This window comes from Manis pentadactyla, chromosome 14, assembly GCF_030020395.1.
Source record: "Manis pentadactyla isolate mManPen7 chromosome 14, mManPen7.hap1, whole genome shotgun sequence".
In the NCBI taxonomy this organism is placed as follows: Eukaryota; Metazoa; Chordata; class Mammalia; order Pholidota; family Manidae; genus Manis; species Manis pentadactyla.
This window is the reverse complement of record NC_080032.1, coordinates 7,311,938-7,337,476: the sequence shown is the minus strand read 5'-3', so window position 1 is coordinate 7,337,476 and position 25,539 is coordinate 7,311,938. Positions and strand designations below refer to the sequence as shown.

The 25,539-nt window shown below is 47.4% G+C and overlaps 2 protein-coding genes across 5 annotated transcripts; one reads left to right on the top strand and one right to left on the bottom strand.

Moving 5' to 3' along the window:
• Positions 1-1,218: 1,218 nt before the first annotated feature.
• Positions 1,219-8,042, bottom strand: DUSP18 (dual specificity phosphatase 18). Of its 3 annotated transcripts, none has more exons than XM_057492583.1 (2): positions 7,309-8,042; positions 1,219-4,978 (listed from the first exon to the last, which is right to left on the bottom strand). In XM_057492583.1, the coding sequence occupies exon 2, from the start codon at positions 4,906-4,908 to the stop codon at positions 4,342-4,344; it is 567 nt and encodes a 188-aa protein (XP_057348566.1). In that variant the 5' UTR covers positions 4,909-4,978; positions 7,309-8,042; the 3' UTR covers positions 1,219-4,341. The 3 variants fall into 3 exon arrangements, with proteins under 3 accessions (XP_057348566.1, XP_057348564.1, XP_057348565.1); XM_057492581.1 differs by having other exon boundaries at positions 7,563-8,041; XM_057492582.1 differs by having other exon boundaries at positions 7,755-8,041.
• Positions 8,043-8,139: 97 nt separating this feature from the next.
• On the top strand, positions 8,140-15,957 carry C14H5orf52 (chromosome 14 C5orf52 homolog). Of its 2 annotated transcripts, XM_057492584.1 has the most exons (4): positions 8,140-8,534; positions 10,490-10,598; positions 13,877-14,327; positions 15,110-15,957. In XM_057492584.1, the coding sequence occupies exons 1-3, from the start codon at positions 8,269-8,271 to the stop codon at positions 14,033-14,035; spliced, it is 534 nt and encodes a 177-aa protein (XP_057348567.1). In that variant the 5' UTR covers positions 8,140-8,268; the 3' UTR covers positions 14,036-14,327; positions 15,110-15,957. The 2 variants fall into 2 exon arrangements, with proteins under 2 accessions (XP_057348567.1, XP_057348569.1); XM_057492586.1 differs by lacking the exon at positions 13,877-14,327 and having other exon boundaries at positions 15,356-15,957.
• Positions 15,958-25,539: the final 9,582 nt, after the last annotated feature.

The following is a 25,539-nucleotide window of genomic DNA, read 5'->3' as shown; positions in this document are numbered from 1 at the left end:
AAAATGGAAATGTAGCATATCAAAATTTGTGAGATGTAGGTCTCAAATTAATGACCTAAGCTCCCACCTTATGAAATTAGAAAGAAGAAAAATAAACTCGAAGTGAGAAGAACTATGGGAATGGTAAAGAGTAGGAATCAATGAAACAGAGAAAGGAAGAACAGTAGAGAAAAAACACAAGGTGGGTGGTTCTTTTAAAAGACTTTAAAAATTGATAAACTTCTAGCCAGACCAACAAAGAAATAGAGAAGACAAATTATCAGTATGAAGAATGAAAAGTTGATATTACTACAGACCCTGCAGGTAAGAGATACTACAAATAACTCTACATGCATAAACTTGACAACTTAGGTGAAATGGGCCAACCTATTCCTCAAAAATCACAAACTACTAGAACTTACCCAAGATAAAATACATAACTTGCATAGTCCCTTTAGCTATTAAAGGAACTGAATTCATTGTTAAGTCCTTCTGAAAAAGAACTCTCCAGGTCCAAATGGTTTCACTGGTGAATTCTATCAAACATTTAAAGAAGAAATAACACCAATTTACATATCTTTCCCAGAATATAGAAGAGGACAGAATACTTTCCAACGCTTCCTTAACCTAAAAAAGGGCAACTATAAGAACTCTAAAGCTAACATCATAGTTAGTGGTAAGAGACTGAACACTTTCTAAGATCAGGAACAAGGCAAGAATGTCTATTCTTATCACTCATACTCATCATTATTCTGGAAGTCCTAGTCAGTGTAATGAAAAAAAATCAGAGGCATTCAGATTGGAAAGGAAGAAATAAAACTATGTTTATTTGTAGACATGATTGTCTACACATAGATTGTCAAGGAATCTACAAAAATGCTCTTAGAATAAATGAATTCACAAGGTCACAGGTCAATACACAGAAATCAATTGTATTTCTATACAGTACCAGCAATGAATAATTGGAACCCAAAATTAAAAAACATTTTATTACAATGCCTTCCCTCAAGTGAAATATTTAGGTATAAATACAATAAAATATATAAGATCTGTATGCTGAAAACTATAAAACATTGACGGAAGACAACAAAGACTTAAAACAATGGGAGACATACTATGTCCATGGATCAGAAAATTCAAGAATAAAGATGTTAGTTCTCCCCTGCACTGGTCAACAGATTTAACATATAGACTTAATTTCAATTGAAAAAAAAAATCCCAGCAGGATTTTTGTTGTTGTTGTTGTTGATACAGACAAGTTGATTCTAAAATTTATATGGACAGGCAAATAAACTAAAATAACCAAAACAGTTTTTATGAAAAGAAAATTGGAGTACTCACATTATCTAATCTTAAGACTTACTATAAAACTTCAGTAATCAAGATCATGTGGTATTGGTGAAGTGAAGGACACATTTATCAAACAGAATAGAGTCCAAAAATAGACCTACACAAAGGTGCAGAGGACAGTCTTCAACAAATGGAGTTGTGAAACCATTAGACATCCATATGAAAAATAGGAACCTCAAACTGAACCTCATACCTTATACAAAAGGATCATAGGAATAAGTGACAATTCTAAACTCTCAAACTTTAAAACACTAGAGAAAATTTTTGTGATCTGGGCTTAGGCAAAGAGTTCTTAGACAGGACACCAAACCAGCAATACATAAAAGGAAAAACTGGTAAGTAGCACTTCATTGAAATTAAAAACTTTTGCTCTGCAAAAGACACTTCTAGGAGAATGAAAAGACAAGCTAGACTGGGGAAATATATTTACAAATTCATATCTGACAAAGGACTTGTATCCAGAATATATAAAGAATTCTCAAAACAGAAAAATGCCAATTTAAAAATGGGCAAAAAATTTGACACTCACCAAAGAGGGTATGTGGAAGGCAATTAAGCATACAGAAAGATTCTCAACTTCATTAACCATTAGGGAAATGCAAACTAAAACTACGATGAGCTACACCACACACTTATGAGAATGGCTGAAATAATCCTGGCAGTACGAAATACTGGTGAGAAACGATCTCTCATAGAGGAGTGCAAAATGGTATAGCCACTCTGGAAGTCTGGCAGTTTTTGATAAAGTTAAACATAACCTTTATCCTCTCACAGCCATCCCATGCCTAGGTATTTATCCTAGAGAAATGAAAACTTATGTTCACATAAAAGCCTATATATAAATGTTTATAGCAGTTTTATTCAAAATTGCCCCAAACTGGAAACAACCCAAATATCCTTCAGTGGGTGAATGAAAAACAAACTGTGGTACATCCATACAGTGGAATACTACTTAACCATAAAAAGTGACATGTATGAATCTCAAAGACAGTTTACTGAAAGAAGCCAGCATCCGGAGGTCACATCCTTTATGAGTCTATGTATGTAACATTCTGGAAAAAGCATATCTATAGGGATGGAGATTAGATCAGTGTTTGTTGAGGCTGGCATGAGGCAAAGGTCTGACTACAAAGGGGAAGCACACAGGAGTTTTTTGGGTGCTGGAACTGCTCTGTGTCCTGATTATAGAGGTAGTCACATAAATATGCTAAAACACAGAACTGTACATACAAAAATGTTAATTATATGGTATGTTAAAGTTAAAAAAAATGAAAACAAAATATATCCAAGTAAACTTCTTTAAAAATGCTTTAAATGAAAAGAAAATTTCCATTTGGTTTTCTTCCGGAAAGGCTCTTTGTGGGGCTTTGCTATATAAATATAGCCCTGGTTGGTGTTTGTGGTTCTACTTATTCACGTGTAAAACAAGATCTCTCTAGGCTCAGAAACTGATTTATCTCTAGACTAGACTGACAAGATCAATCTAGAGCCGTGATTTTTCCCTTTCCCCTCCACCTTCACCCTAAAATCACGCCCCTGGACATGCCCTTTGTGGAAGTGGGGTGGGTAGGTTAGGAGGGAAAAGGCATTTGATCTCCTCTGTCTGTCTCATACTGTTTGTCCAAAAATCTTTAGATTAGGATAGCTGGTCTTGAGTGGGAACCTCAGACCCCTGGGGGATTTGAACAATCTTGGATTTCAGGGCCTACTGGCGGAACTTTTGGCATATGCCCGTGGAAACCAGGGACCCCGGCGGTCAGCCAGACCAGGATTCTGGCTCTAAAGGTTGGCCATCTGAACAAGGCCTTTTTGGGGGAAGCTGGAAGCATGCGCCTTGCTTTAGGACCCCCAGGGCACACACGGATTCATCACAGTGGAACTCTGAAAAGGCTCTGAAGTCTAAGTCTCCTCCAAGGTAGAGTCTGAAAGGGCTTAAACCAGTATTTTTTCCACACACAATGACTTTTTGGAAGAGCACTTTGTAAACAGTATAGGGCTGTGCAGAGGGGGGAAATGAGGATGACCATGCTGACCAGGACCAGCACGGCCAGAGCGTCATCCATGACGAGAGCTGCCAGTTACACTAAGCACCGACCATGTGCCAGGCCCCCTGCTAAGGAACCATTGAATCTTTACGACCACCCGGTAGGAAAAGGGCTGTCCCTGCTTGGACACGAGGAGAATGAGGTTCCGAGAGATCCCAGATCACATGGGGGTGGGGTGAGGCTAGGTTCCGGGCTGCTGCCCCAGGCTTCCGAGCCGAGGCCCATGTGTGAAGGAACTCTGAGCCCTGATGTCAGGTCTGCACTCCACGTGGGGCCCAGGGAAGGAAACTAATGCCTCCATTCATCAAAGGCTGGTGAAGGATGGCCGAGGACACTTGAGGCCTTGCTATACAACAGCCCTCCAAATAATATTATTTAAAAAACATTTTACACAGTGGAATGCTTTCTCTAAAAACTACCTTATGTGTTAATCTGAGCTAGAAAACCAGAGTTGGACCCCTTTGGTTGAAGGTTGGCCTGGGCTCCCAGGACACTGCTTAAAGGCCACTTATCGAGTAGGTTGGCACTTACTGTGGCAAGCAGGACATGCCATGCTTCTTAAGGCTCTGGCTTTGGGTTTGAAAGGATGAGGTGGAATTGTGGCACTCATTCCTGGGCTAGTCACATTTGGGGAGTGCGGCAGGATTCCAGGCTTGCCATGTGCTCTGAGCCTTGGTTCATTTGACCTGGGTACTATCTGCCTCACTCTCCCCTCCAGCCAGCAGCCTGGACCTGTCATTCACCAGATAGGAAACTTACCTTCACCAGCTCAAATTCAGTGAGTTTAATCTTTAAAGATATGGATTACAAAGTTAAAACCTGCAACACCCTTTTTTTTCCTGCCTTTGTAAAAGGTATCATCTGCGTTTTTCTGTATCTGCAGAGGCAAATGTTTAAGTTCAGTTGCAGTGTGGAATCAAGGGCAGACCTGAACCTCTGACCCTGGTGCAGGGGCTGGCAGGGTGGCTCACAGTGGAATCATCAAACGGACCTCCTTCTCATAGATGTCAGGGATCATTCCCACAGGGGAGCTGACCATGCGCACAGAGTTCTTGCTGAACAGCTGGAACTCATAGTGGATGAGCTGCTCCCAGAAGCCACTGTTGGGCCGGATGATGGGCCGGCATGACTTGGTCCATGTATGGGCGTCCAGCAGGGACATGGCGTGGTACTTCATGAGGTAGGCAAGGCAGAGGGCAGCCGAGCGGCTCACGCCAGCGGCACAGTGCAGCAGCGTGCGGCCCCGCTTCATCTCCACGCTGTGGATGTGGTCGGCAATGGGGTCAAAGAAGTCACAGAGACGCGAGGCGGGTGTGTCAGCCACAGGCACCTGCACGTACTGGATGTCCTCGTATAAGGTGTTCACCACCTCCACCGAGACATTGATGACGGTGGTGATCTGGTTGCTGGAGAGCATGAGCTTATTGTTGGCAGCCACCCCGTTGCTGATATATAGGCTGCTGGTAATCTGGGAGAGGCCACTAACCGAAGGCTGCTGGAATTGAACCGGGAAGGTACACGGGGGTGCTGTCATCGGGCTGGTAGGTCAGCAGCCAGGGAGGCATAAAGGCTGCATCTGTTTGCTAAGCTGTGTCCAAGGAAAACTGCAAGGAGGGAGAGAATGTTTAGAGGGCAGAGGCCCAGCTGGGCCAGCAGGCCAACCCCAGGGGGTTTCTGGGAAATGAATGATGGGTCTACAGCAGGATTCCCCTGAGGCGGTCCTCTGACCATCGTAGAATTACCCAGGGGACTTAAAAATGCAGATACCCAGGCTTCTCCCCAGATCCATTTAGTAGGCTCTTGGGATAAAAATTTTCAGCATGCTTCTTAGGAGATCTAATGTGCATTGTCCTATGGGACATGAGCAAATCCCTGAGGCTGGCATTCAAGGCCTCCCTTACAGGACCCCACATTTCTAGTCGGGTAGGCTAACTTGTGTCCCTCAGCTTTGCCCTGGCCTTACTCTCCAGTTAGGCTTATGCAGCCCTCTTCTCCCTTCTTTTCAAAACCTGCCCTTCCCTCCACCCCCGCTAGTGGGACGACTTGCACAGTCCTGCTCCTCAGTCTTCTGACTTTATGCTCAAATCATAAGACTCTGAACCAGGGGCATGGAACTTGAGCCCACTGTGCTGGAAGTCACTGGTGGTATGAGAGAGAGGAGGGTCTCAACTTCCCCTTCCAAGAACCATCCCTTTGAAGGGACATGCCCCTATGACACTAACATCAAATTTCAGAGTCTTGCAACCATTAACCATGCTCCTGAACCTTGTCTCTAAGGAGGGCCTGGGGTAGAGGATGGCTGAAAGCTTCTAGGAGGCCAGCATTCTAGGGACACCACAGCAACCCCCAGGGGCTGGTGCAGAGAGGCCTTCAGGAGACCAGGAGACCAGCCATACCAGCACCAGGCTGGGTGCAGCAGGGCTGGGGCATGTGCCCCCGGGGAGGAGCAGACACCTGCCTTTGCCTAAGAAATCTCAGGCTCTTCACTCTCCCAATCTTGAATGAAGCTGTAAAAACAGCACATCTTCATGTGTTTCACTGAAATAGGAGCATGTGGATTTAGAGTACACCTCTCAAGGCCAAAAGGCAGTCATCAGGCACAGACAAAGAGCTCAAGTTCTGTTCTGCTTAATATATTTCAGTGGCTACCCACTGTCAGGAAGAGATACAACCTTTTAGTCTGGCTGTTAAGGCCTATTGTGGTCAGGCTCCTGCCCATCTTGCAGCCTCCGATTAGCCTTCCCTACATCCTGAGAGCCCTCAGCAAGGCTGAGCCACTTGCAGTTCCATGTGGACATCTGTCCTCTCTGGCCTAGGGCTTTGCTTTTGCTACTCTCTCAGCCCAGTACCCTCTTTCCCGTCAGATCCTGATCTGTTCCATTCACCAGAGTACTGGTGAGCCTTGGGATCTTAGCCAAGGGTTACTTCCTGAGGAAAACCACAGGGGACCACAGCCCCGCCCCACATTTGATTAAGTTCCTGCTCCAGGCTTCCTAAGCCCGAATGCTCTCCTTCCTAACACTTCCTGGAGGCGTGGCTTTGCCTTGACCTGTCTGTGAGTTCTTTCGTATTATCACTGTGACTCTCTTCACTCCTACTACATCACCTGTGCCAAGCTCTGTGTCCCCACAAGCAGGTGCTTGATAAATATGTTTCTGAATGAAGGAATGGCTCCAATAACCACAACCCTACCTTCTGAGAGGTAAGGACGAGTTCTCTGGCCATGTTCCTCTAGGATTTGGGGGAGGGGACTGGTGGTTCCTAGGCTGCTGGAGGGGAAGGACAAGACTGAGTAGGCAAATCCTACCTGTCAGTGCCCCAGTCATATGCATCAGGCTCACTCCAGGAAAGGCAGACTGGGCTGATTTGTTCTCAGTGGAATGTGAGGGCAGGGAAAAACCCAGAGAAAAGTAGACTGAGGGTCCACCAAACTAGTGCCCAGTGGGCAACAGGAATAGAGGAGACTGTTGTGCATCACATCAAGAAAGTTTGCAAAGGAGGCACTGCTCCTGAAGATGAGGGTAGTAAGAGGTGGAGTCAATTTCATGCTAGTTAAGAAATATTTGTTAGGCACTGTATTAGGTGCTGGGGATACTTAAATGGATAAGACAGCCATGGCTCCTCTGTCACAGAGCTCAAAGTCTAGGGGGAGAGACAGACATTAAACAGGCAATTACAGGAGCAACAGAGTTGGAAAATAGGGGTAAGAATGCCTATTTTATAAGGATCGTCTGAGGATTAAAGGAGGTAAGCCAGTAAAGTGTTTAACAGAGGGTTGGTACAGAGAGAGCCCTATACATAAATTATAATTATTCTACTATTCTTTCTGTTGTTAGGGAAGTTAAAATGCAGGGCATTATGGGACTAAAGAATGTAGGGAATTTAATTCAGGCTAGGGGCTAGGGAGCTGCAAGGTCGCCGGAAGAAACGATACAAACATCAGAAGGACGTTTAGCTGAGGGGAAAGGAGGTGGAGAAACGGTGACTCCGCAGCAGCTCACTTTCACCATTTTACAGCCCTTTCTGCCTTTGGCTTCCGCCATTTGGTTCGATCTTCAAAGCAACATAATAATAGGCCGGTGTCTGGAGTTAACATCTCCATTTTACAAACGGGGAAAGTGAGGTCGAAAGAGGGAAAACGATCTGTCTAGGGTCACAAAGCAAGATCCAAAAGCCAGCCTTTCTGACCTCATTTTGTGGGAAAAGTCGGCAGACACCGCGGGGGTCTTCGTTAACACTGGGTTATAAACGTGGAACAAAGTCCTCAGGTTGACGGGCGCGAGGCGCCGCTTCCAGGTGTGAGCCAGGTAGGTTTGTGGGGAGCTGGAGTTGAAAAGGGGTTTCTCCGCCTGCCTGGGTGTGAGGACTCCGAAGTCTTACCTCTCTCCCGCGGGCAGAAGTGCAGATTCACTCAGGAAGCAGGCACGCCCGAAGCCTCGGGCGAGGGCCTAGGGGACAGAGAAGACCCGTCACCCCTGGGCAGCCACAATCCCCGACCGCCCGGCGCTCTAGTTTCCATAGCTGTAGTCTCTCTTGGCGGGGAAGAATCGGCCGCGCCGGGTCTTCGGAGAAACCCCGGCCTCGTCTCCAGTCCCTGGAGCTGCCCAGCGCGGACGCACCGGATCACGCTGGGAGCCACAGGAGCCCTAACTGAGAAGTAAAGGCGGCTTACCCAGCAGCTATCCGCTCCGCCACGCCCAGCCTGTCTCCATGGCAACACGCCGGGCCGCATCACGGCGGCCGCTCAGGGACAATCTTGAGGCGTCCACAGCCTCCCGGGCTCCGCGTAGGTCCGGTCCCGCCCCTATCGCCCGTCTCCCAGGCAACGCGCAGCGCTCACCTCACAGCGTCTGTCCAGCGACTCTCTCTCCGCGTCCGAGCACGCGCACCAACCATGGCTCGGGGTCCTGCTCCTATTCCCGAGTCGTTCTCGAGCGAAGAATACGCAACTACCCAGCAGCCCAGGCCGTGGGCCACATGGAACCTGGGCTCGCCCACCGCCCAGGCGGCCGCTGTGCAGGCGACCACCAGTTCCGGCGCCACCCCGAGCCGGGCCTTCCGGCGCGGTGGGCTCAGCAGCCATCCCAGAATCGACGCAGGCACCTCGCCGCAGGTCCGCTTTTTGCGGCCGCGAACCGCGCACCCGCCGGTACTCTTCAGGTGCGGTTCTACTGCCCGGAGCAGTCGTCAGACCCCCAGGGCCCTGGAGACAGCCCGAATTCCCGCGGACCCCCGTTCCTTCAGACGGCCCCTTGGACCCCTGGCCCTGGCTGCCCCAGAGCTCTGGGCGCCTCAGCCCGACTCCTTAGACTCCCAGAAAAGCTGGATTTCCCACAGACCGGACCCCAGCCCCTTCCCGGTCCCACTCTTCGCAACCCCAGGAGCCTGGGGAGCCCGAACGCCTTCAGACCGGGCTCCTTCCTGGGAGAATCGGGAATTCCCACCTCCAACCCACGTATCCTCAGAATTCCCCAGGCCCTTTAGTCTTTCGGGCTTGATGTATCCTGTAGCCCGAGGTTCCCCCGCATCCTTCTTGCCAGCCGTGAACTTCTTTGGAGCCTGGCGAGGTCCAGGTCCCTTCAGGCTTGATACCCTCGGCCTCCGCATTCCCCGGTGTCCCTGGGAAAGGCCCTCAGCACAGTCCTAATCCCCGCAGACCCCAAAGCCCTCCTCTCCCCCCATTCCACAACCCTCCTGGAAGCATCCTCTGGGCTCCCACAGAGGCCTTGCTTTGGAAAACAATTTGGTTCAAAATGACCGCTATTATTTGAAAGGAAATATTTCCAGTCACTGCCTTTTTCATTTTTAAAAACTTTCCAAGCAAGTGTTGGTAAATTTGGTGCACCACTAAGTGGGTGGAGAGTGTTTTGTGTATCTTTAAATACTTTATTTTTTATAGGATTTTGGAGACTGGTAGGTAAGCATCTTGATCTGTAAACCAGCCTTTTCCATCTCATGACTTTTTTTTTTTTGCTGTCAGAAACATCATAAATGGGAGATTGGGGACCTTTGTTTATAATAGTTTGTGAATGTAAAAACATTCATAAAACCATGGCTCCAAAACTGGCTGAAAATGAATTAGGAAAAATTTTTTAATCCTTCAAAATAGTTTATCCTTTAAATGTTGTCTTTTTTTGTCCTATCAAAGGAGTGTACACTTGTAGAAAAATCAGACAAGACAGAAGCAATATGAATGGCCACAATCACTGTTAACATTTTGGTGTGTATTGTTCCACATTCATTCATACGTCTGTACTACAACATGCTTATACATTTTTAGGGGCAAAATATGTCACAAAACAGTTTATTACTTTGTAACCTGCCTTTTTCCCTCACCTAATCTACTATGGATATCTGTTTTATCTGTAACTGCGTAGTGTTATGTGACCTAACCAAAGCTTACTCAGGTGCTTTCTATTGCACCTTTGGATAGTTTCCAAATTCTAGAAAGAAAATATGAACAATTATTTTCAGAAATGGGCAAAAGATTTAAAGGTACATGTTTGCAAAACCACTTCATGGTATAACCAAATAATCAAAAAGTGAAAACGCAGTGCCTGGCATAATCCATTTTTGACCAGTTCCTCATTTGGACCAAATTGTTCTCTCTAGGCTCCCGTGGAGAACCTGGCTCCATGCCATCCCATCCCACCCCATCCTAAGTTCTACTTCTCCCCCCCCATAGCCTCCTCAAGCCTTTGCCTTAACCCTCCTCAAACTCACCCCTCTGAACTCTCCCTGCCGTTTCTGCACCTCTCCTTTAAGACTCCCACCTCGCAACTCATCCTGCATTTTCTCCCTAACATGACTGCTTCTGAGGACAGTTCTGAGTCCCTGTGGACACTTCTCTTGGGGTTTGGTCTGGGCCCTTTTACGGCATTCTCAAGGTGGCTTTACCTCTCAACATCCAAGAAACACCCCTTTAGCACATGTTTTCTGTAAGAAGTAACCCAGGCCTACTCCCGTGCTCCTTGGACAGTTGTGACAGAGCTGTGCCTCTCCTAAGAAGCCTGCAGAAGCCTCAGTCACTCCTTCAGGACCCCATCAAATCAGGGCCTGTCCTGGCCCTCGCCCCAGCCATCTCAACCTGTACCTCTTTTCCTTCCCCACTCCAGCTTATTGAATTCCAATGAAGCTGCAATGAAAAAATTTTTGCCCAAGAGCAACTTATCACGGGTGATTATTCGGGACAACCTCAGTGCACAACGAATCTGTGCGATGGAGGTAAAGTCACAAGCTTTTGTATTAGAGGGTGTTAGTGGCTTGTCCATTTCACTCTCCCCAGTAGCCTAGAGGGAAATCACAGATCTTAGAGGTTACCGGGAGATGATGCAAGCCTCATTTTACAGAGGCAGCCAGGGGTTACTGATTGGCCCGAGGTGCCATAGCTGTTCCTGAGCCAAGGGAGCCAGGGAGAAGGACTCCATGTCTTTTGGCTCTTGTGGCATTTTTTTTCTCAGAGCACATTACCTCTCTGTTCAGGGCATCCATGATGGATTCTACAGTCTCCCAGGAAAAGAGGTCTTGGGTCCTGGAGCTTGAAGTGGCATTAACACTATTGGGTCAGTTTTTTTCCTCCCCTGAAAGCTCTCAGAGGCAGGGGAGGGAAACTAGAGTGCTGTCACCCCACAGACCCCATTGATTAATTCATGAAGTGTGTGTCAGAGGCTGCTCGGGCAGGCACTATGCTGGGCACTAGGAAAGGACTGATGAACACAGTGGCCTCAGAACATGCTCACTTCTTCAAGCAGAGCAGGTGGCCCAGAGTTGAGCTGCTGCCCTCTGTTTGACTCTGTTGACTTCTCTCCATGTTCTGGGACCAAATCTGGATGGACCCGTGAGATTCTGACATCAAGAAGCCTGCAAGAGGCTTGAGAGATGGTGCCAGATCCTTTTAAGGGCCGCAGAGACCAAAAGAAGAGTAGGGGTCTGGATGTTTCTCCCTCTGCTAAACTTTCATGGCATGTGTCATGTGAATAGGGTGGACTTGGAGATGGGTAGGCCAGCTTAGTGGGACCTTGGGGAATCACATTTCCTCTTTGCTCATTTATAAAATAAGATGTATTAGGATCCTCCCAGTTGCAGGTGATGCACACTGAACTTGTACTAGTTCAAGCAAAATAGAGAATGATGAGTTTACCTAATCAAGGATAGCTAGGGCAGGATCACCAGTGTTTGGGATGAGAAAAGCCAGAGGCTCCAATACCATTAGATGTTTCTTCCACTCTCCCCTCTTCATCTCCTTTTCTGCTGATTTCTGCATGTTGGCGTCATCATTAGGGTGGCTGTCCCTGGGGAACATGGCCACAGGAAACCTTGCCTGTCACCCAGGAAAGCAGTGGGGTGCTTCCACTGTTGCTTGAATTAGACAAATCCTGGAGAAGGGCTCCAGTTGGCCCAGGTGGGTCATGGGCCCATCCCTGCCCAATCTCTGTGGCCAGGTGGTATGGGCTGTTCTGACTGGCCCAGGATGGGTTGGGGGCCAACCCTATTCACCAGCGGATGAGGGGTATTGTACTTCTGGCAAGTGGGGTGAGGATCTCTGAGATACTATAACTGGAAACTCCCTGAATTGTCTTTATATGTACCAGAGGGCCATGCCACCCTCCAGCCATCTGGAAGTTCTTCTTTTAAAGCTGTACTGAGCCCTTGTGTGTTTTAGGTACTCACTGTCTATTATGTATTATCACCTCGTCTAATAGTTCAGGAAACAGGCTCAGAGAGCAGGAGGTCACATAGTACATCACTGTGGGCTTGCAAACTCGGCCTAAGTGACCATAGTGTAGGACGTTCTCCTTTAAGGATGGGGGCTGTCTTCTCCTTGTTTGTAGTGACTTGGCTGAGGGCCCAGCTTGTAGGGCCTCAGAGGATTTGAGGCCTGAGTGGTAGCACAGCAGTGTTTCTCTCCCAGAAAAGTGCTCACAGTAGAGAAAGAGGCAGCTTTGGCTAGCTGCTGATTTCTCAGGACCTCAACAAGGACAGCTAAGTTCTAGTGTCTTGGGACTGCTCTGAGCATGCTCTAAGAATAGGGATGAGGGCTGGTACCTCTTCATCTGTGGCTGTGACTCTCAGCCGGGGATGGTTTTGCCCATCTGAGGACATTGGCAATGTCTGGAGACAGTTTTGGTAGCACAGGTCAGAGTGGGGTGGTGCCACTAGCATTTAGAAGGTAGAGTCCTGGGAGGCTGCTAAAATCCTACAAGGCACAGGACAGCCTCCCCCCACAGAGAATTACTTGGCTCCAAATGTTAATAATGGCAAGGTCGAGAGACTGGTCCACAGTAAAAGTCAAGCTCAAGGTGAAGTCACTAGCTTAGAGAGGCCAAAAAGCCTGCTGTTATGGTGTGAACTTGAAAATGGTGATACAGAAACAGCCACTTGTCAGTGGCTATATCAGCATCATCTCAGGTACATGGTAAAAATATAGATTCCTTGGCCCCATCCAAGCCCCACCAAACTAGAATTTCTGCGGTCTCTATTTTTAGCAAACAACTGAAAGGTTTCTGATGCTCAGCCATGTTCAGAGACCACTGATTGGAACTATGGCTGTTAGTGCCCATATTTTCTGTCGCCTACCCTCCCTCTTCATCCCTTGTTCCCAAGATCCACTCCAGCATTTTAGCTTCCTGTGTCAGTTATCAGGGCAACACCGACTGGCCTTTGTGGAGCTCTCCTTTCCTTGTATTATGCTGAGTCCTGAGACAACGTCAATGCTTTGAATCCCAAGGAGCGTTTATTAAAATGTCAGCTCTCAGGATCACCTCCTTCCTGGTCTGTTTCTACATGTTTAACGCTTCTCCATCCTTCAAAACCCACCCACAATTTACACACCAACCCTCCATGAGGCTTTTCTTGATATCTCATTCTTTGGACTCTGTGCTTCTTTTCAGGATTATCATTCTCTGTCTTGCTTAGAAATATTTGGGCATGTGTCCCACCTTCCTGACTATGTTGCAGTTGTCATGAAGACCTGCGGCTGATTTTGTATCTTCTCCACAACTAGCTCACTGGAGTAAATAGATGGTCAAGTAAGATAGAGGATGGTCCTTCCTAGAGCTTACAGTCTTGTTGGAGACAGGACAGAAATAATATAGCAAGAAATAAGTAGAGTTCAGTTGATGTAGGGAATGTCACACAATATGTGGGCAGTACCAAATGAGTCCCAGGGACAGGGTGATGGGAGTTAAGGAAGTGTGGAGGAACGAGAGATGCATCCTTTCTCCATCCCCCCACCCTCCAACCTTACCTCCTTCAAACAGTCTTCAAATAGAGATACTAAGGTCAAAATCAGGCTCATACGCTGTAGACTCTCAGAAGGTACCATAGGGGTTATCCAGCTCGATGCCCACATTTTACAAATAGAGAAACTGAGGCTCCCAGTGAGTCAAATTACTTATGGAATGGGTCCAGCTGGCACATTTTCCACCCCCATAGTGTCAGCACAGATGCTTCTCTTTCTGTGAAGTAGCCCCTTCATCCTAATCTCCTCTGTTTTTTGTAAGATAAGAGCTTCAGACAAGACCCAGAAAAAGATGGGCCAGTTGTATGACCACCTGAAAAAAAAGTTCATGACAGACCAGCTCAGAAAGCTGGGGCGCTGGAAACAGGAATCTGTGAACCTCCAGCAGTGCCTGGACAGCATGCGAGTGTACAGGGTCTAGCTCCAGCTCCAACTCCGTCCTGACAAGAAAAGCCAGTCGCCCCAGTCACATGGCAGAATGATCTGCCGCAGGGCTATGATGACATCAGGCTGACAGGAGGGAAAGAGGGAGCGAGCTAGCCAGCCTAACCGTGGTAGAACAACAATAAACTGCAACAGCGGACAGTGGAGCACAAACCCCTCAGCAATTCTCGTATTCCTTGCCTGGCCCTGCCCCCTCTGTTCTGGTGGAGGGGACCCTGATAGTCCCTAGCTGCCTGAGGAGGAGGCCGAATCAAGCCAGTTTCCAGTGGGTAAGGCGAAGATCGACCTTTAGTAACCATGTGTCTGAGGTGTCCAGGTGTGCTGGGACAGGGCACCTTAGATAGCAGGGGCTCAGAAGTACCACTGCCTGGAATTCCAGTGGTAAGGTCAGGGTGGGGCATCAGACCTGCATCAGGTGCTGTTTCTGCCATCTCTGCTCTGTGACTTTGCAACCTCTCTGATCCTGTTTCCTTATCTGAAAGAATAGGGTAGTAGTGAGGGAACCTACTTGCAAGAGCTGGTGTGAGGATTTGGAGTGCTTGGCCCAGGGCCTGTGTTCCAGTGGCTGTCGTCACCATGGCTCCCATTGGCTTCCTGCCTTGCCAGGCCACTCCCTGGTTGTCCTGCTGTCCTGTCTGTAGCCCTAACCCTGGCAGTCCTCATGTTGTGGCGTGTATTGTGCAGGCCTGTCATCTGGAATGCTCCTGCAGCCCCTAGGGCTCTCAGGAAACTCTTTGCCCACCTGTTAAGGCCACTTCCTGCAAAGCTTTTCTGACCTTCCGCTCCTTCCCCCACCCTGCCTAAGCCATGTGGGTTCCCTGCACCCCCTGAACTTGGATTACCTGAGGTGGCTTCATTCTGCTTTGTGTAGTAGCTGTGTGGGTATTTGTCCTAACCCCTGATTAATTGTACAGTCTTTTGAGAGCAAGGACGAAGGATCCCCCAAGATTCAGTTCAGCCTCTTCTGTGACACTGCCCCCCCCCCCCCCCCACCGACACTAGCCCCAGTACAGAAGGCCACGCCTTCCTGTGCCCACACCTCTGTCTGCAGCAAGTGTGTGGCTGGCCTTCTTGTTTGCTCACCGTCTCCCTTACCAGCTTTTGAACGTCTCAGTGGCAGGGCAGCAATGCCGAGTCATTCATCTTTGTAATCACATTGCCCAGTAAGTGAGAGTAATCTTTTGGTATTTTTGAATAAATGACTCTGTATTCCTCTTTGTATTACTGCTTCACCTCAGTGACAGAGCAAGGGCTGGGTACATCTTTTCAGAGTTAACAAAGTCCCCTCATTTTACAGATGAGGAAACTGAGGCCCAGAGAGGTGATCTGACTTGCCCAAGGTCATTCAGCAAGACAGTGGCAGAGAACTAGGAGCAGGCTTCCTGACTGTGGAGAGTGGCCATCCTGCATCACGCCAGCAGCTGGGCAAGGAGCTTGGTCCTCTTGGTGGCTTCGGGAGCTCTCCCTCGGGAAGTCCTCCTCACTCGCACTCACCCCTCATCCTTGTCCTCGCCGTGCCCCTCTGGGCCATCCAACAGGCTTCCCTGTAAGCTGGAGGGAGCCCCCAGCCCAGGGGGCCCTGGGCAGGGCAGGCTGCCAGATGTTGGTGATGTTTCTATGTTCCTGCCTTGTGGTTGTCCTTTTGAGAACTGGAGCTGACTACTTTTCAGTGGGAGCCAAACCATCTTTTTCTAGATTCTAGTCTGTTTTCATGGCTGATTACAACTGGTCAGAATAATTGATTTAAATATTTGAATTTTATTATACTAGCAATATGACCTCATTTACCAAAAACAATTTCTTTGGTTTGATCGACTGCTGCTGGTGTTTTGGTGCATTTCCTATATTTGTTTCATTTCAACAACAGCCTTTCCTTGGCACCAGACCTAGAAATGGAAAAGGCTTCAGAGGACCCACAGAGCAGCCAGAACCTCTTTCCTCCACACTGTCCCCAGGACTCCCCACCCCCTAGATGTCACCTAGTGCAGCCTGTGAGCCTTACCCCAGGCCAGACTTCAGCCACATGGGCCTCCTGAACAGCTGGCCTTGGTTGAGGGTCTTTGCATCCTCATGCTGTGGCCCAAAGGACCAAGGGACCCTTGGGAGTAGAGTGAGTGGGGGAATTGGGACGTCACTAACTCACCTTTGATTACATGTGCACTTAGTCTACCCATTTCTGTGTTAAAAACCAGAGGATATTGCACTTAATTAGGGAACGAGAAGTGATGAGATTCTGGAGAGGTGTCTTAATTGCTGGGAGGGAAAAAGGAAGTCAGGAAGGAAAATCAGAGAGAAGGGTGGAGGGGTGCTGGGTGGGAAGATGTTCAAGAAATAAGGTCTTGAAGCTAAGAAGGGTTTACAGATTCTTTAGTAGACACACACACATCCCCTGCCCCACACACACCTCCTAGTTCAAATGAAATCTTACCTGGAAGCCCATCGCGGAAATCAAAACTATTGACATATTGATATTAATATTTATTGAGCACTTACATGCTAGGCACAAGGTTCAGCTCTTTTTGAACATGGTTCATTGAATCCTTCCAACAAAGTAGGTAATTTTATTAGCCCTATTTTATACATAAGAAATTGAGGCTCAGAGATAAGAATTGTGCCTAAATTGGGCAACAAGTAAATGACAAAGCCCATCTCCTGGCTCTTCACTCCCAAGATCATTGCTTAATGACTGTGTGCCAAGTTCCCTCTCTATCACTCTGACTGACAGGCGGGCCCAGGCGCTGGGGCATGATTTCCCAGGAGCGGTACCAGAGCCTCAGCTGTAAACGTCAGGTACTTGAGCTCAGCTGTTTAAAAGAGAGCTGGACCAAAACCCATCTTCTTTCTACCATGTGGCCAAGTAGAACTCATCACCCATTCTGGGATGGGTAGGCTGGGTTAGGGAGATGTGGATGAGGGAGGTGTTCACTTGGCAGGGGGAAGCATGGGGCACAAGAGTCCTGACCACTGCCTGACAGCTGTGAAAATAGCCTTTGTGTCTGAAGAACTGTGCTGAGGGCAGGGGACAGGTGAATGATACTCACTTTTAAAGAGATCAAGTGTGTTTGAACGAATCTTTAATAGTTGCTGAAAATAGGTTTCCTTCCCTCCTGTCCTATCACCAAGTGCATGTTGCTACTTTGGAGTACTTGGGAAAACTTCTCAGTTAAAAAAATTCGTTGGGTGCACAATGGACCTTGTTCCTTCCCATTCCAGAATTTTTCCATTACCTGGAACAAAAGAAGGGAATTTCTGTTTACTGAGTACCTGTAATATGTGAGGCATTTTGTATCTTGCCTCATTCAGTCCTCACCACAACTCTTGTCAGGTATCCTGCCCATCTTACAGGTGAGAAACCACGGCAGAGAGAGACTGAGGATCTCAGTTCACTGGTTCGAACCCGGGTGTGAGGCACACAGGCCATGCTCTTCCCGTGCCATCCAGCCACCCTGGTGATCCTCAGCTTCATTGTGAGCACCGAGCTCACTTTTAGCCACTTAGTAGTGCTCTGCGAGGGGTGCCCCTGCTGTGGGCCTCCTGTTTATAGCCCTGGCCACTGACTTTCCTCCTATGCTGCTACTTTTGCCCATGATGTCAACACCATGGCAGGGAGGGAGTTTGGGATAAGGACTCGTTCCCCTCAGGGCAGGTCCCAGCTCCAGGCTGGCAGGCAGGGACAGTGGCTTCAGACCCCTAGGTGAATGTGGACAGTCTGCCAAGGGGCCAGGCAACTAGAATTATATGGACAGCTTGTCAGGGAGCAGGGGGAGGCAGGCAGCTTCTACAGTTGCAGCTGAGAGAGATCCCAAAATTCTTATATGTCCACCCCATCTGTCCATCCATCCATCCATCCATCCATCCATCCACTCATCTGTCCATCTGTCCACGTGGGCCTTCAGCACACAATCACAACACAAGGGTGGAGGAACTAGTTTTCTTGTTTGCTGTGACACCTCTCACTTTTCCCAATCAGTGTGGGGAAGTGGGGCTGCCTGCCATCTGGGAGTGTCTGTGCCCTGATTCACTCTGGCTGTGGGTAAGTCACCCCTCCACTTTGAGGGTTTGGGGCGCTGAAAGAAACTTAGATTTGCCTCACGCAGGTCAGTCCTGTTTTACTGATGGGTGGGAAATTGACTGTCCAAGGTCAGATGAGGAATGAAGGGTGGATTTGGGCCTGGAGCCCAGGGCGCTGCCGCTCATTTGTAAAGTGGGAATGAGAATCCTGTCTTCTGGGGTTGTAGGAAGGCCTCCACGAGATAAGCAATGGGAAAGCGCTTTGAGCAGTGAGGTCACTAGGACAGAATGCCCCATGGGGGCAGCTGAGGCCCTGGCTGCTGGACCAGGACAAGTGACCACAAGGGGTCAGCGGACACCTGTGTGCTCAGCTGGGATCTGCTGAGAGGCACTTGCCTGTGTGCTAGGGTCTGGGAGGGACACCGAGTCATTTAATTCTTGGGGTCCCCTAGCACACATGAGGGGTGGGGACAGCCCAGCCCAGTCCCTCGTGGACCTGCCCTGGCATGAGCTCACATTCGGGCAGTCCCTAGGGAGGGAAGGGAGTCAGGTGAGACCCTGGCTGTTGCTGGCTGGTGCCTCCCTTGGGCTCTGCAGGGAGAATCTGTTCCTGCTGCATTTGCCCTGTTTGAACCTCTGGCTGCTGGACATGCTGCTCACAAGCCCTGAGGCTGCGTGCGTCCTCCTTCCTTGCTGCCACGGTGAGGTCTCCTTCATCTTGAGTGGGTGGGCTCCAGTCGGATGGCTCTGGGCCAGATTCTCAGCTCTGTCCCTCTGGGGAAGTCGTTTCACCCCCTTGGACTCCAGCATCCTTGTCTGAAAGCTGAGAATAATTGTAGTGCCTGCCTTACAGGCTTGTTCTGGGAGCTCAGTGAGCTAATGCTCGTCAGGAACCTGCCACGAAGTCTGCCACCTCATGGGGTTAAGTATGAAGGGGGTTGTGGTGGCAGTTGTAATTGTATCATACTTGGAGTTGACATGGAAACCTCAAGAGCAGCTTGGTGCAGGAGAGTGAGCCCTAAAATAGGGATCTAGAGATAGGGGTTCAGCATCTGTGATCCCTTAAGTTTTCTTGGAGATTCTGGGCAATATGTATCCCAGCTCTGGGTCTTGGTGGACTTCCCTCATGTTTCAGTTAATCTCTTAGGGGGAGGAAGTTGGGCTGAGATACATCCATAGCCTATTAGGGGCCCTGTGGCTTCCCTAAGTGAGTGAGTGCCTTTTAGGAACCCGGTCATGGAGCAATGGCTGGGCACTGGGGCCCCAGCCAGTCCTTCCTCGGGTAGTTCCAGGGGGCTGAGTGCATAGGCTCTATGGGGATGAAATAGTCATGCAGAAAAATTATTCCTCAGCTTTGTTCAAAGGGAAGGTGAGAGGACTGGGAGCATCCAACCCTATGGAACGTAGCTTTCCAAGCTCCTGTCCTTTACTTCTTCCCATGAGCCAGATGTCATGAATTATGTCTCCTCTTCAAGGAGGCGTCTTGATTTCCTACCTCGGAACCTGTTGTTCACCCTGCTAGGAATACCGCCCTTCCTTATCTTCACCTGAGGAAATTCAGCTCTAGACCCTTCTGGGCCTGGCTCTACCCTCCTCATGGTGTCTGCCCTGATTCAAACTCTCTGTCCTAGGCTGGACCCACCCCGACTGTCTCATGTACCTTGTGCCATCATCTACTAACCTGCCTTAGTTCTCTAATTGAACTGGGAGCTCCCTCCAGGCATGGGCTGGACAAGCCAGCAAAAGGGAGGCTTGGTTATCCCTTTCTTTGTGAAATTTGTATCATGTACCACCAAACCATGTTCTCTGGAGCTCCCAGGTCATTTCTAAGATGTTTCCTATTTTCTTTTTCCTTCTGTTACTTCAAAGATTCTGCATACTCTATCACTGAGGAATAATTGACTACCCACAGAGGTTTTCAAACAAAACCTAAGACTTCTGTCACTCTAAGCAGAGGGCAAAGCAGAGGTTGCTAACTAATTGTCCTGCTGGGTCTGACAGCAAGGGTGTTGAGTTGATCAACACCATGTTTTTCAGGGTGTTGAATTGAAGCACTCTGGGTAGAGTATGCAAGCTCCAGTTAGCCACAGCTCCCACCACTCCCTGTTGTCCTAAAGTTGAGTACATTACCTCCTTGGCCCCTAAAGACATGTGAGTTTATAAACATACCAACGTATTAGAACATAGTTTCCTGTAAAATATTTAACTAGTTTCTAAAATTTTAAAATTGTAACACCTGTACTATATTAAAAAATGAAATGTATATATAATGAAACACACACACACATATATAAAATATATAATACATAATGAAATGAGAACTCCCCTCTTCCTTCTCTCTGGGGCACCATGGTAACAATGTCTAGGTCTCTGGGGCACCACGGTAACAATGTCTAGGTAACAATGTTCTTTCCAGAAATGTTCTAGGAGAAATGTTCTAGGAGCATAGGTCCTAAGATGAAGTTTATGGTCTTCATAAATTGTATGTCAAATTTTAGATTAAAGTGCTGATTTGTATATTCTGTCATTTTCATCATAATTTTAGAGGGGGCTCTATCCCCCACACATTAAGAACTACAACTTTGATAATTTTGGTTATGGATGTTGGACTAGCACCCATGTTGGCCTCCCGTCTTTCTTGAAAACCCACTGAAATAAAAGTATAGACAATTGAAAAAGTACTAAATACCTGGCAGCAAAGAAAACTGGAAAGAGGGCTTGATTCAGTGAATATTGATTGAGTTCATACCATATGCCAGTCTTCTTCTAGGCCCTGATGATAAAACAGTGAAGAAATTTCTGACAAATATTCCTACCATCCTGGAGCTTATGTTCTGGTAAGAGGAGAGAGACTAAGCTGAACAAATCATTAGAAGGTGACAAATGCTGTGGAGGAAAAGAACAGTTAAGAGGGCTTGGCAAGGCCATGTTGGGGGTGTTTCAATTTTAAATATAAATGGATCACTGATGAATGAGAGATTTCAGCAAGTCCTTGAAGTGTGGAGAGAGGATGAGAGCTGTTGATGAAGAAGACAGGTGGAGGCAACAGCTGAGAACGTTCTCTCAGCCGCCTAAGGAGGCGGGAGGTGGGAGCCAGTCGGCGCGAAAGAACCCGGGGAGGCTTTGGGCTCAAAGTCGCCAGGTCATGGGGGAAGGTACGAGGGAGAACCGGAAACTAAAATGCAGGGTTTTATTCCTTAAACTGGTGAGTGAGCCTGTGGGTGTCTAGTATTGTTACTGGTATGCTCTACACATATTCTACAATAGTCTTTTGTATCTACTCAGTATATAATAAACGAACATAGACTCAACACACAACCTGGGGCCGTTCCACCCCACTACCTTGCCCTCTTTATCTCAAGTTTGAAAGAGCAGGTAACGTTTCTCCCAGGCAGAAAACAGTATGGCCCTTCTCCAAAGAAACTGAGTTAAATATCTGAGATCGGCTGGGGTTTGCATCGTGGATGTTGGCACCACAGAACAGAGTTCTCCTGACTTTGCTATTTATGATTCTGCCCTACACGGAGCTTCCAGCCAGATATTCTCCTTTAGCAAAGGGACCCGAGGTAAGTCAGACCTAATTGCATAATAGCAGAGGAAACCTACCCACTCATTTTACAAGGTACTCACAGGAATCCATCCAGAAAGCAGCCGACCTGGGCTTTGAGAAGAGGTTCTCCTTCAAAATTTGTGCTCTTAGCTACATGTTGCCCTGTTAGCTGGTTCATCTCCTTTGTTGGGTAAAATAAGACACAAACCAGCGCCTATGTTTGTATCTGGCCACATACTTATAAGAGAATCTGTCTGGATTTTGAACAAAGACCGATGGGAGCTGGGAGGCCTGGGTTCTTATCTGGATAGCAATGTGACCTTGGGCTCAGGTACATGGGGACAGTGGTCCCTGCCATCTCATAGGGCTGGCCTCAGGCGTAAGTGATGTCTGTGACCAGCTCTGTAGCACAACTTTGGCTCAGCTATCCTAGAGCCTCCTAGCTGCCAAGAGCCTTCATTGCTTGAAACTCTAGCTTTTTCTGAAGTATTTGAAGAGTATCTCAAAAATAATACTTCAAAGCCCTGGCAGGGCTTCTTTTGGGGGCTGGGGGCAGCTGCCTGCTGTCTTTATTCTCTTACTGCACAGGTGGACAGGTTTGAAGAGCACCTTGAGTTAGGGGTTGCCGAAAGACGTTTTCTTCTAATTCTTTTATTCCTTCTGCAATTATTAGCTAATTCTACAAAGATTTTCCCCTCCTACACTCTGGTTACTGAGATTCAGTTTGTATGAGAGAGGCAGGATATGATGTAATTCTTTCCCTTTATTATACATTTTCAGAATAAAGAATTGGTGCTGGAGTAACCCCCAAAGGTGACCAATGAAGTTTTTTTTTTTTGTAACTTTAGGAACTTATGGGTGTAACTTATGGATCTTTGTATATTTGATGTTTCAACTCATTGTAATGATTCTTTTTGATGCTCACGTTGTCCCATCTTTGGCCAGTGGGACAGATTTAAGTCAGCTTCTGAGTCCTTTTGACACACAGTCATCTTGAAGAGCCTCTTTTCTTTCTGGCATGACAGAATGTCTCAGGCAGGCTATCTTGCATATTTCCTGCCCCAGATTTGGAGTCAGCCATTTCTCTAATGGGTAGGGTCTGGAACTTCAAAAGTGAAAAACCTCCCTTGTGTCCAGAAGACTCACTTTCTGTAAGATTAAGGGCATTCCCGATAGTGTGGTGTCCACCTAGTTCCCTATTCCATCTCCTGCCCTGGTCTTTCAAATATTCTGAGCTCTTTTGTCAATTCTAAGACAAGGTTCTCTTCTGATTTGGGACTTTATGCTCACTGGTTCCTTTGCCTTGAATGCCCTTCCACTGACTCAGTGCAAACCTTGCCCTTTCTGTGATACCTCTTCACCCACTCTGGCAGATGACTCAGGCCCTGTCATATGTTTTGGAGCAGTCAAAACATATCATTAAGCATTTATTTACTAGTTGCCTTCCCTCTTTGGGGTTGCATACACATCTGGCACCTATATGGCAGGCACTGAGCTTTTCACATTGTTGTGGCTATTTTCCAAGCTTGTCAACCTTGGTCTTACCTCTTTCTGCTCTGTTTCATTCATTTCACCAAACATTTCACAGAGCACCCTCTAGCTAAATAACTAGAGAATATTTACTGAGCACCTACTATGCCACATGTGCTTTACATATATGAGTTTATCACTCTCAACTTGTGAGGTAGGGATTATTATTCTCATTTTACAAACGAACAAGAGGAAGCTCAGTGAGGTGGCTGAAGGTCCCACAGCTAGGGAGTGGCCGGGCTGAGATTTCCTTAGTGGATCTGACTCCCAAAGCCCAAGATTTCCCTTCCACATCACTGCCCACCAAAGTGTGGTCCATGAGTTGTGATCCCTGGGGATCAGAACCCCTTGGGGAGCTCATCAAAATGCGTGCTTCTTGATTCCACCTAGACCTAGGGACTCAGAATCCCAGGAAGACGGGGATGGGAAACAATTTCTAACAAGGTTCCCTGGAGTGAGTTGAAATAATTTTAAAAAAATAGTAGTAACAGACACAGATAAAACATTCAAGAAGGTTCAAACAGTGAAAAACAAATGCCCCATTTCATTCCCTAGTTGCCCAGTTCTCTTCGACGCACTGCTCCCCAGAGGCAATCACTTTTCTTTGACTCAGCACACTGAAGTTTGAGGACCATCTTTGAGTTTATGGAATACAAAATACAAGATGGTCAGGTCCCTGAACTCCAGATTTCACAAAAATCTGCAGGTAAGACAACCATTCAGAGGCAGGTGCCCCAGGAAGTGGTCCCAGAGTCACTCTCTTGTCAGACAGCTGTGTCTGGGGAGGTCATTCCCTGCTCACTAACTGAAACCTCAGCCTGGACGGGAGAGGGTTCTTAACTCTGATGGAGAAAGAATTCTCAAACAGGTCAGATGAATGTAGGTAAGGAAGGAATTCATTAAAGCAAGAGTAGTAGTGGGTGACAGCAGCCACACAGGCAGCAGAGAGCAAGAAAGAACAGAGAGGAAAGGGAAGTTCATTTGAACTGCTTGGCATAGGGCAAATCCCTGGCCAACTTGTGAAGCCAGAATCGCCTGGTGTCCAGTGTCCACTTAAATCTGTACAGTGTGGGAACTAAACCCCTGCCACCCCAGGATTTGGGGGAGCTACAGGGCACTGGATGAAGCAAGATGTTCTGAGAACTTCACAAAGGTAAAGACAGGAGATTTTTGGGATAGGCTACTAAAGAGAATGATCCATACAGCTGCAGTCCTGTCTGGGTCACCCAGGTGACAGGAACTTGCAAACCCAAATCAGAGATCTCAGCAGCCCTCTGCTACTAGTCTGAAGAAGAACAGAGAGTGTGAAGACTTGTGCTTATGTCTAGAAAATAGAATGAAATAGTGAAGTAACAAAAACCACTGTAAGAGCACAGAGACAAAGTGCAGTATGCTGAGCAGAGAGAGGAGTCTTTATTTAGGACAAAAAATACACACTTGAAGAAAAAGTGTGAGCAACCTCACAGAGCAGGCGCACTTAAGGGCTTAGGATTCTGTCCTTTAAGGCTTTCAATAATGGGGCAAAAGGCAGGGGTGGAGCACCTAGGTTTGACAGGTGGTCTCATGATGTCTATCTCCAGTGAGAAACATTGTCACCATCCATTGTCCGTTAGGGATTCCGTAAGATAAACTTAACACAAGGAATTCCTTGATCCTGTTCTTCTGCAGTAGTGGTTACCCTTAAGCAGTGGGGACATATCATTTAGGACTACTTGCCCTGCTTTAAGATAGAGCCAGTTATTGGCTGATGCCATAAAGCGTGTTAGGAATCTTACCTCCTAACTCCCTGGTTTCTAAAATGGAATCTTAGCCTCAAGATGGAGTCCTTCCTGTTCTTACTATACTATTTATATCTTGGCATTTTCATCATAGGCAGGAAAAAATTAATCATGATGCTTGCCCCATGTCCCTGATCTCCTCATCACTAGGAAAAATGGCAGGGACTTATTAGGGGAATGTCTGCACCTACTGTTTCCAGGACCTTCCAGCCTGCTCTGCTCCAGCTCACTTCACAGAGGAGGCTGATCCCTGCACAGGCAGTACTTGCCTTAAAGATCAGGAATGGTCAATGGGTGAAGCGAGGATAAGATGTTGGGATGAGCAAAGGAGAGCCTGAACAGAGGTCCAAAACTGGAAGAGTCTGCTTGGAAACCCAAGATTCAACATTTCTACTTGTATTTCCGAGTATCTGTGGCAACCATTGACTTTTCCCTTTAGGATAGATTCTTTAAATTCAGTGATTCTTAACTTTTCTCCAATCACTGACTCCTTTTTGGGAATCCCATGAAAACTATGGAGTTTCTTCCTAGAAAAACATACAGACACTTAAAATTCTGCAGACTAATGCAGAAGCTTCACAGACTGCCAGCCAAGATGCCCCAGGGATATCC